Source organism: Salmo salar, chromosome ssa06, assembly GCF_905237065.1.
Source record: "Salmo salar chromosome ssa06, Ssal_v3.1, whole genome shotgun sequence".
In the NCBI taxonomy this organism is placed as follows: Eukaryota; Metazoa; Chordata; class Actinopteri; order Salmoniformes; family Salmonidae; genus Salmo; species Salmo salar.
The window spans coordinates 32,384,634-32,396,176 of NC_059447.1; the positions used below are offsets into that span (position 1 = coordinate 32,384,634).

The 11,543-nt window shown below is 42.2% G+C and overlaps 1 protein-coding gene across 1 annotated transcript in view; it reads right to left on the minus strand.

The window, feature by feature from the left end:
• LOC106601405 (alpha-1,6-mannosylglycoprotein 6-beta-N-acetylglucosaminyltransferase B) overlaps nucleotides 1-10,045 on the minus strand; it is a 76,728-nt gene extending 66,683 nt beyond the window's left edge. The window contains exons 1-2 of the mRNA XM_045720308.1: nucleotides 9,519-10,045; nucleotides 7,704-7,816 (exon numbers count right to left, since the gene is read on the minus strand). Of these exons, the coding sequence (XP_045576264.1) occupies nucleotides 7,704-7,816; nucleotides 9,519-9,586 (181 nt within the window). The 5' untranslated portion in view covers nucleotides 9,587-10,045. The remainder of the gene's footprint in view (nucleotides 1-7,703; nucleotides 7,817-9,518) is intronic.
• Between the last annotated feature and the right edge of the window lie 1,498 nt (nucleotides 10,046-11,543).

The following is an 11,543-nucleotide window of genomic DNA, read 5'->3' on the forward strand; positions in this document are numbered from 1 at the left end:
TACCTCAGAAGAGAGAGCCAAGGTTTGACCATGCATTCCTCTACTGAACTTTGACCATACCACGTGGTTAAACTTTTAGACTATCGATACCGACAGGATAATAACAAGTCTTTGATATTAATTGCTAGTCTGCAGCTAGAAATTCGGTATCATTGAACGCGAAGACCGACGAAACATCCATTCTATAATGACATTAATGAATGTCGCTTTGAAAGATCCATTCTAGCCGAGAGAGAGCATGCGGACAAAAACTCTCCAACAGGACAAAAACTCTCCAACAAGGATCCCGACGACACACTGAGCGTAAATATATATTGATTGCAATTGTTCCCGAATGAGTGAGCGTTCATGTGCAAAGGATTAGCATATCAATTGTTACTATTTATCAACTCTGTAGGGTCTTCTCAGCTGACCCCCCACTACTCTTTTGTTTAACAAGCCGCCATGCTGGTTTAGCCCACTAGGGCACATTACTCTACCATTTCTGTGTAACGATAACACCTGTTTGTATGCTTTCTGTGAATTACTTCGTTTAGTAAATAAATGATTTTAAGACAATTGATGTATGGATGACTTAGTGAAGACTGGGTTCGTGCAGATAACAACAATTTACGACGTTTGGAATGAGACTGGACGAGGTAAAGAATACACCATTTAAACCAGAAGATAATCGGTCAGATACTATAATATAATGTTATAATATAGGAAAGTTATATTAGGAAAATTATAACTTTGTAATCTGAATATTTTCCTTGGTGCCCCAATCTCCTAGTTAATTACAGTTAAACGATTAATCAGTTTAATCGCGTAATAATAATTACAGGGAGTTATTTGATAAACATGTCTTCAGTTTAATGGTGCCCCAATTCTCACAATTCTACAGTTTATGTACTGTGTGAGAGCAAAATTACAAGATTATGTTATAATACTCTTATTGCATCAAATGGTTGTTTTATGCAACAGAATAGAATCTTAGAACTCTATTGTGTCTGTGTAAACTGAAAGGGGGCCTCTGGGGCTTAGTGCTGACAGTAGATTTACGATGCCTTAGGTGATAAACCTAACAAGCCACATTCCATTCCTGTGAGGGAGATTGCTCTGGTCTGATGAAGGTACCAGGGAGAGATGGCTCCGGTATGGATAATGATGAGGGGAACCTTGTTTTGGGTGCAAGACCCTGGTTTCCACACAATGAGAACAGTCTTTACAGCAGATACTGTCTGCTGTGAATTATTCATTTATTTCATACGAATCCTAACCTTCTGACCCATTCCACACATCTGTTGTCATGTAGACTAAAGGGGGAGTATCTTTACTATAAAAGATAGTTGAATCCTTTGTCTCATGGCTCTCAACACATCATCTAAGTGTGGTTCGTCGACCAGCCATCGTTACTGCAGAACACTCACATCATTCACTTATGTGTGTGTGTGACCTGCTTTCCTTATTAACAAGTGAATAAAGACTATGTATAACTCTGACTTGTGTGACAAGTTTGTCTCTCCTCATTTGATAATAAAGAAATGACCACCACAATTGTGATTTGATACTTGCGATTTGATATTCCAAACATATTGCCCATTATATACTGATCAAAACTCATTTTCTCATGCTCTCTCTTGTCTCTCTGCAGCAGACCAGAGGAGGCTGGTGGGAGGAGCTATAGGATGACAGGCTCATTGTAATGGCTGGGATGGAACAAGGGAACAGAGTCCAACATGTGGTTTTCATATGTTTTATGTGTTTGATATTATTCCAATAATTCCATCCTAGTCTTTACAATGAGCCTGTCATCCTATAGCTCCTCCCACCAGCCTCCTCTGGTCTGCTGCAGAGAGACAAGAGAGAGCATGAGAAAATGAGTTTTGATCAGTCAGGGAAATAAAAGTGCTGAAGGCATGTTGGCTCACTATTTAAAAAGAAGATGGAGAACAAGCTATAAGATGAAAAATACAGGTTTTAGCACAGGTACAGCCGACTAATGCTACCTACAGTAGCAAAAAAGAGACAAATATCGATAAAATCTATTCAATGTCTTGGCCATAACATGCACAGACAGACAGACATACCTGACCCTGTACATACCATACTGTATTGAATTGTTGGTTGTTTCTGCATAAAACATGACATTTATGCTTTCTTATCCCTATTGACAATTAGCCTTCAGTTTTTCATAGGGTTTTGTACAAGATTATGTACAACTGAGAAATGTTGGTACATATAACTCGAGAGTACTGTGTTGGTGTGTGTGTGTGTGTGTTGTTTTCCGGGTTGAGGACCTTTTGGGGTGTCAGTCCCTCCCCCCTCTCCCCTCTCCCCTGCTAGATTCACACTCCCCTAGCCCTGCTGCTCTCACTCCTCATACGGATATTCATTAACAGGAAGACTGATTGAGATTGAGTTGCTCTAGTGTACCCGGCAGCCATGGGGGAGCTGACAGAACCAGAACCTATTAGGACCGACAACCTCGGTCACTTATCCTCTCTCTCCTCATTGCACCTAACAGCCCAGAAAAAGGAAACTATCTGCACTAATGTATCTGTCTATGCTTCTCCACGGCTTCAATTAAAAACCTGCCTCTTCCTCCTATTAACCCTACAGCTAATATACACAGACACAAACAAACCCAAAACACATTTTAGGAGAACCACAAGCAAGTTGGAGGCCAGTCTTCTTCATTGGTATGAATGGCAGACATAAGGTAGAACTAAATGGGGAGCTTTTATGTAGATACTAACAATGTTTACATTCAGCATTCAGTTCACATTTGACCTCCCACCACCACCATTCTTATGTTCTGATAGAACGTGTGGCCCGGTATTTTCAGGGTAAATAAGAAATCGACCCCACCAACAACACAAAGAGGGGAACCACAGAGTCAGGGACTCTGCACAAAGACCAGTGATAGGCTTCTGATTCAATGTAATGTACACACATCCAGTTCTCACACACACACACACACACACACACACACACACACACACACACACAACACACACACACACACACAACAAACAATACAGTATATACGGACTACTGTGTTCAGCATTAGGCATTCATGTTTGCCATTCAGAGGGTGGGCAAAACAAAAGATTTAAGTGCCTTTGAACGAGGTATGGTAGTAGGTGCCAGGCGCACTGGTTTGAGTGTGTCAAGAACTGCAACGCTGCTGGGTTTTCACGCTTAACAGTTTCCCCTGTGTGTAGCAAGAATGGTCCATCACCAAAGGACATCCAGCCAACTTGACAACTGTGGGAAGCATTGGAGTCAACATTGGCCAGCATCCCTGTGGAATGATTTCAACACCTTGTAGAGTCCATGTCCTAACAAATTAAGGCTGTTCAGAGGGCAAAAGGGATGCAACTCAATATTAGGAAGGTGTTCCTAATATTTTGTACACTCATTGTATACTTGAACACTCCAAAGAAATAATTCATAACATTTAATTTTGACATTTTAGTCATTTAGCAGGCGCTCTTATCCAGACTGACTTCCAGTTAGTTATACAACTTTAAAAGGTTTGCACTGTAATTTTACATATTAGTTTCTCTTCTAGAAATAATGTTTGTGAGAACGCAAGTAAAATCCCCTAATGATTGTGACAGTGTTTTCACTGGATGAAGGTTTGATCAATCAACACAGAATCGAGATGACTGTAAATCTTTTCAGCTGCTCAAGATGAAGAATCTTTGAGGTTTCTCCCCTCTCCCCTCTTCGCTGCAGAACCCCATGCCTTCTTACCCTGGTGGATGAAATCAGATTTGCTAAGAATCAAAAACATTTGTGCAGCCGCCCTACCCATAGAAACATGGGATTTTTCTGCAGCCAAATGTCACTGCCTATCATGGAAAACAGAGTGAGAAAGATCTGTACAACATGGCTGTTGTGAGCTTTTCAAAATCCAACAGAAAAGCATCTGTCTCTTTGTCTGGCGACCCTGATGGAAGCTCATGTCTTCTTTAGTCACAGCAGCTCACCTCAGTCCAGCCTGCTGGACCTCCTGCAGTGTCTCTCTGTCCGTGGGGACTATACCTGCATGCTGCAACAAAGGCCAATTCTTCCTTTTTCAAAACCACTTCTGAGAAGACCACCCTCTGTTTCAAGCGTGCCATTTTTCTTTCACTGAGGCAACTTGTGTTTTTTTAGAGACCTGTACAGTAAAAGCCATGTCTTCACTTTGAGAATTCAGTTAATTGCTCTACTTTAGGTAGTGATGACTGCTGAGCTACACAATACATGGTCTATCGTTGTCATGAACGCGTCACCGAACATAGCTTCAGTGGAAGTCTTAACACGATGATGGATTTAACTGCATTATTAGCATTTCAATGAACACGCAAACACATTGTGACAAGATAGCCATGACATTGAATGGAGGTCAAATTAGATGTCGTTTTCACTCTTGTGTACATCCTGCAAAATAGTTCATCAGCTCTCTCTGTTTCAGCCTCACCTTAGTGGCTCCTGCCCAACCACTATGTTTTCTGACGTAATACGTGACCTACTATGGGTTACAAGATGTAGGGGAACATAACATGTGCGGTGAGAGTTCATGAGTTATTACCCCTCACTTGGCCTCCGGGCCAAATACGTGTGTGAGCCAGTCTACTTCCCTGGCCCCATATTAGCACCAGACTCCTCCTGTTAATTACATGTGTACCAACATCCATCAGTGGCATTTTGCTGAGAGAGCACCTTAGGCCGAGTACACAAACACACTGTGTGCACTGTTACAGTGCATTAACTGAGTGACTGAGTGAATAGACACGCAGAAGCTTCATAATGGGTGGTTCCTTAAAGGATGCTACAGTACTGTACCTAGCACTGATTGAGTGTGTATATATAGCTAGTCTGATAGAATAGCTACTCAGATTGAGTCTGTAGAACAGCACAATGTAACTTCTGCCTCTCATCTCTCAGCAGTACAGGGGGGATAGGCAAAATATGTTTACATCCAAACTACTGTATATCAACCATTTAAACAGCATCAGCCTGCCAAGGGCAAATCTTGGAGCTCATGAACTTTACCCTTTCTCCATCTACCCAACAGCCAGGCAGGGCCACGTTAATAGCCCCTATGGAAAAAGGGGTCTCCGTGAGGGAGGGCTTCAAAGACACTATTAGAAGCCCCTGGAACACCTCTGCAGCCTTTAAGATAGAGAGGATCAAACGTTTCCCTCTTTCATGCCTTCGTCCTTTCCAGGAAATAGTCCCCCACCACATCATTAGTTTCACGTTCCATGAAAGACCACCTGCAAAATGCAGGTTAGCATTTATTGGGATGACTCATGTTCTGGAGGCAGCTCTGCCCAGTGGTCACTAGCTGGCCCAGCCACAAAGTCATACAACCCCAACCACACTGCTAACCCTAACGCCTAACACTAACCTAAATGTTGTTTTCATTCATTTTTACAATATAGCTCATTTTGACTTTGCAGCTGGCACATCTAGTGGAAGTCACTCAGTTCTGCATCACGGACAAGACTCATCCCCAAAAATGTTAACCTGCACCAATAATGGGGTAAACGTTTGTACAGACACATTATTTCAGTGGCCTACTGGGTGTAGCAAGGTAAAGCAACAGGACAGAAAAAGCAAATAGTACAATATTGCTCTATGAATAAGAATTGAGCAACAGCAGTCACTGAGAATAGGCTACAATATATTGATTGGTATTGATGTTGATTCAGACAAGTCTGAATTGATACATATCAATAAGAAGAGGTAACTGAAATGCAAGATTCAAACACTGTATGAAACCTTAGGAATCTATTCTATTTCATTGTTGGGTATCAATTCCATATAACATTGTGTAAATCCCCAGTGTGGTCACTAATCCGACCAGGGAGAATCCTACAACAGAGCCTGTATGCCTGCTAATTCTCTCCCTGTCCACACAACAAGCCAATAAAGCCCTAGACAAACAGATCATCCAATGTAAATAGCATCAAAGCTTGCAGAGCTGGATACTATACAGACAGGATCTGGGCAGAATCTACAAACGATTCATTGATTTGTAGTGATTTGTAGTCCTCCCACTAGCCTACAGCAGAATCATTTATTGTATAGTAGTATACTGTATCTACTCAAATTTAATTTAGACTTCTCTGAAAGATCATTAAGGAAAACATGTTATGATAGGCTCAGGCTGCCTCTAATGACTGTATTGTCTATAATGAACAGAAAACAGTAGACTGTCCTAACAGTTTTGTTGAGGCTTTATCCTGTGGTTGCATTGTAAGTGAGTTCCTTTATAAAAACAAACTGCTGAGGGAGAGAATTGTTCACTGGGGAACACCTTTCATCAAGCAACCTTCTCTTCCCTACGTTAAAAACCAGTCTGTTGGGTTTCCTCATTTTTATACTTCCTCTCCCTTCCATCTAAACTCCTCTATCAACTACGGGTCCGTTCATGAGCTCTACTGAAAGGCTTATTACCATCACAGTCAATCTGGGATATATTTATATGCTCAGTTGGTCTAATGCGTAAAAAGATCCCCCATTTACTTGGCCCCTAGCCTTTTTCCTCCCTCTTGCAAAACACAAATTGTGTGTGTGCACTAAAAGATCCTCCTCACTAAAGCAGATTACACAGTCAACAGGCTCTCTGTGTCACTCCTGGGGCCAGAAGTAGCTGACTTGGTGTCTACTATCCTGATGTTGCTCCAATGAACACTGACCTCCATCCTGCCCATTCATCACACACACACACACACAGACACACACACACACACAGACACGCACACAGTTTACTTAGCAAGGCTTTCCCTGGTTGGGTAGCAGACAGTGTTTAATGAGCTGAGGGCCAAATGCCTTCCCTAGACTGCAGCTTGTGAGTGGTTAATTTATCAGGCAGCGTTCCAGCCTTCCTCTGCCTGCCCACGTCCCTATCTCTCTCTCTCTCTGCTGGGGTTGGCGTGCAGCACGGCGGATTACATTATATGAAGATTATCCATCATTTATGGATTTTATCCACAGTTTGGAGGACAGAGAGGGATTCTGCTTTAGATCAGGCTTTCACACAGACCAAAAAAAACTGTCACTAGAGATTCCTACTGTACTGTGTATTATCACTGCACTGCAGCAGCATTTTAGTCTACAAGCATTCATCACTGCTGAACAAACCATAAAACAAATAATCTGTAAAACAACAAGGCACAGGAATAATTCTGAGTTCTCTTGACTTTCTATTGTTCTGTTGGGTGGTTATGTCACCTGATAATGCCCACATTGCCCTATGAGGATGAGACAGTGTCAGAGTGCCAGGCTGTGATAAAGCTGAGAGGCAACAGTGCCCAAGCTAACATTGACTCTTCTAAATGATCTGTGCACTGTGATATAAATGCAGGGGCACATAGCACAAACACAGATAACGTCCTCCGAAATTTAAGAGCCTGCTTTCCCAGAGCATGGAACACTGACCAGGGTGAATACTAAAGACCTGGAGGGGGTGACATCTTAGCAAGACTACAGGGAGGTGAGGGGAGGATAACAAGACCCACATCCCCATCTCCCCAGCCCCCCTAACCCCCACCTGGTGAGCAGCAGACTGATGAGGTCTGTCAGCCGGCTGCAATCAAGGGCTTCTGCTGCACTGAGCGTGTTCATCCGTGTTTATTGTGTGCAGAGAACGTATGTAGTCAGAGGCTGCCAGGCTTTACCGAGAGAGAGATACGCTGTAATGTCTGTATTCTGGAGCTTACCTTCGGCCCGCATGGTGAAGGGAGTGTCTCCGGGTCGCTTGGCCGAGAACTGCCCCACCAGGGAGGTCATTAGGAAGCACAGGCTGAAGAAGCCGATCCCCGCCACAAAGATCCTGCAGGGACAGGGACCAGGGCAGCCAGGAGACAGAGAGTAAGACTCAGGGTTAGAACTCAGGGGGAACAATAAGAGAAAAACGAGGGAGTTAAGGCAGGGGAGAAGAGAAGAAGGGGGAGTCAACTGTCAGAATGAAAGCAAAAGAGCTGTACAGTACAAAAGGAATGGGGCACAAGAAGATGATGCAAAATAACAAAGAAACTTAAAGATGACAAGTTTGAATTCTATGGCCATTGGTCTAACGCGTTGCAATTCTTTTCATGGGGGTAGTCAGGTGCACCTCACATAGCTTGGCAAACGGGAGCTGAAAGCATCATGAAAACAAATGCTTTTACTTTGGTTTTTTTGAGTCCACTTAGGTTTCACTTAGTGTTTTGATCCTATCACTGCATTTCTTGCCATTTAACAGAGTGCAGAGAATCCAATTGTCGAGACTAGAGATGGATGAATTATCAATCAATCATCATTCTAAAACTAATCTACCTACGGCAATGCTGGGGATCTGGTTGTGGACAAAGGTAAATGGCATATTACATTCAGTACATGGGTCTTGTGTACTACACAATGCATGAAAAGTCAACTGAAAAATTATAACATTAAGGATTACAGTTGCATATTTGTGACTGCAACCATAATCACTGTAGACATTTTTCAAATGTTCAGAATGGTGGGTGGAAATGAATGCTCATAACAGATGCCTTTCAAACTGTAGATGACATCCTTGCGTGAGAAAAGTGTTCCACTGAGAAATGCTCATGCAAATGTTGAAATATTTGAAACCATTCTCGTCCATTCCTCCAGAGGAGAGCTGCTGGATGGAGAGCTAGATTTACATATTACACACCACAGCTCACGTCACTTGCTGCTCATTTAACACGGGTTATGATATAGCTTTCTTTCTTCTCATCCTATGCTGTAAGGGTAGCCCTTTAAAAGAGAGCTTCATTTAATTCAGAGGAAATATTATACTCTTACTGCCTAAGAGCAATGTCACACTTCATCACTGTCCAATATTTGGGCTAATGGTGAAGAGTTGAGTTTTGTGCTCATGAAAGCTAAAACCAGTGTGAGCAGAAATACACATAACTAGTTGATATCACCTACTGTAAGCTGATGATCTGTTCCTTTGTGTGTTTGCATGCCACTGAACACATTCTACACACCAATGAATTCATTCACAGTAGACACAAGACTAACTGCTTTTAGAGTGCTGGCAGAGTTCAGGTTTACCATAGTGATCAGAGTATGCCCAAGAGCTCAAACAATGCAGTGATCCATATTGACTCAAGTGTCAAGTGCATAGGCCTACTGTATAGGTACATGCATGTCATTCTATGTACAGGGGAAAATACAAGCAAACTACTGTAGAAATATGTAGTTCATATTCAGTCTTGTTGTGCACTATCTGCAATGCACCTTGATCCGTTATGCCATTAGCCTACTCCTTGCATTTATGAGGTTGTCATAACATGTTTCTGACATGACAGATCCATTTTCACACCTCTATGACATCACAGGTGTGTAGTCCTGTCAAGGCAACCTGACCACTGTGAGCTTGTTGTAGCCTACTCATGACGTTCCCATTTTCATAAGGTTAACTCATTTTTTTCCAACTCAATTTGAGACTTAGGCTACACAGAGAGAGAACACTGCATGTACATCGAGACCACGAGAACAGTAGCCTACATGTAAATGCTTACCTGAATGGTTTGAACGTCAGAAGACATCTTCTCACCATAGTTGAATAGTCTGTGTTCACAGCACTCATTTTCCGGAGAAGGAGAAAACGCAAAGAACCCCCAACATTGTGTATATTTCACAAAGTGTCCTAAGCGCAAACATAAACATAGTAATTATGAATGAATAGAGCTTTAAAAATATCGATACATCGACTTGGGAATCGGATAACCAATACTGCACGTGCTCGGTTTAGTAAAGTTCGGCAGGAATACACTCCGCTTGCCCAGCTGCATACAACAGTTTGCTTCCGCTGAGTTTAAATTAGTCCGTAAATTAACCGTGACTCCGGAGTCCTAGCCGTTCTGTTGGAAAAACACAAGTAATATTGTTCACTCCTCTCCTTGTTAACATGGTAAACGTGTTTCACGTTGGGAAAAGGGTAGCAGAGTTATCGAGCGTAAAAGTCCATTGCTCACCAGTGAGCGCTCGGTTCCATTCGCTTTCTGGCGGTGTATTTCCAGATTGTGCAAATAGCCTAGAATTGTTTTCAGTGCAGCGCCATCTAACGAGTGATACATACAATCAAAAGTTTCAGTATTGCAGGACAAATGACTACTGTTTTTATAAAAAATGTCCCAGTCAGCCCTGCACAGAAGCCTAAATCAAAATAGCTGTGAATTAGACTCTAGAATAGAAAGCCAACATCATAGATAACTGTAGGAACTAGGCTTTCATTTAAAAGCACACAAGCTATTCAATAAAAAAATACATGTTTAGTCTTTGGACAGTATAATTTACACTAACTTTACATACCAGCTTTTTTCACATCCGTAGACGCTGTGGCCTACTTTTTTACTTTCAGCACCATGGCCAGTTCCCATTGCCGTCAGCAGCTGAGCAGACATAAACTCAGCAAAAAAAGAAACGTCCCTTTTTCAGGACCCTGTCTTTCAAAGATAATTCGTAAAAATCCAAATAACTTCACAGATCTTCATTGTAATAAACGCAGTTGACAGTGAGAGAACATTTTTTCTGAGTTCATCAACAGCAGCACTCAATGGTCTGAATGGGGGGACATTCAAACCAAGTCTCTTATCGACAGCTGCAGTGTGACTGGTAGGACTAGGACCTGACGCGTTTGGATCAGTGAGAGTTTGCGCCTGTCAGACTAGCCTGCTTTGGCCCATTCTATGAATCCAATTGCTAAGAATCTACTCTACTATTCTAATATATAGCTAGGTAACTATGGGCAGAAGTTACTCACAAAGTTGAACGATCTCACCTTTCCACAATGTATCCTCTATCCTCCCTCTGGCTTTTTGTAACCTAGTGAAAATGTATATAAAATACGATAACTAATGATATAAGACCTGGAAACTGGAGGACAGATAGATGAAACCCATTGTCACAATCCCTAGATTTCATTCAGACACCCATGAAAATCAACATGACTGTGACCAGCCTGACCACTTGTGCTCCTGCACCTGCAGGACTAGTCAGAGGAGAGAGAAAGGAGTATGTCATTGGGTTAAGGCAATAAATCACAGAGAAGAGACAGAAAGACAGAGAGGAGGTGGCCATTCTTGAGGTCACCCAGGGCCATCCCTACTATGACAGAGAGCAATCTACATCCCTGCTGCTATGGCAACCATTTTCATGCAGCCCTATGAGCCCTGAATTAGACTGACACGACAGGGCTCTCTGGCAGGCCCGGTACGGTCATGGTGTGGAGAATGGCATTATACTCAATCTCTGGCTTCAAAGGCATTGACAGTCAGCTCACATTCATTTAAGATGACAAGTTCAACCCTTCACATTATATTGTAGAAAAAATGAGGAAGGGAAGTGCTGCTAAGGTACACAATAGTAGGTTTTGATAGACAGAAGCTGCTAAGGTACACAATAGTAAGTTTTGATAGACAGAAGCTGCTAAGGTACACAATAGTAGGTTTTGGTAGACAGAAGCTGCTAAGGTACACAATAGTAGGTTTTGGTAGACAGAAGCTGCTAAGGTACACAAGAGTAGGTTTTGATAGACAGAAGCT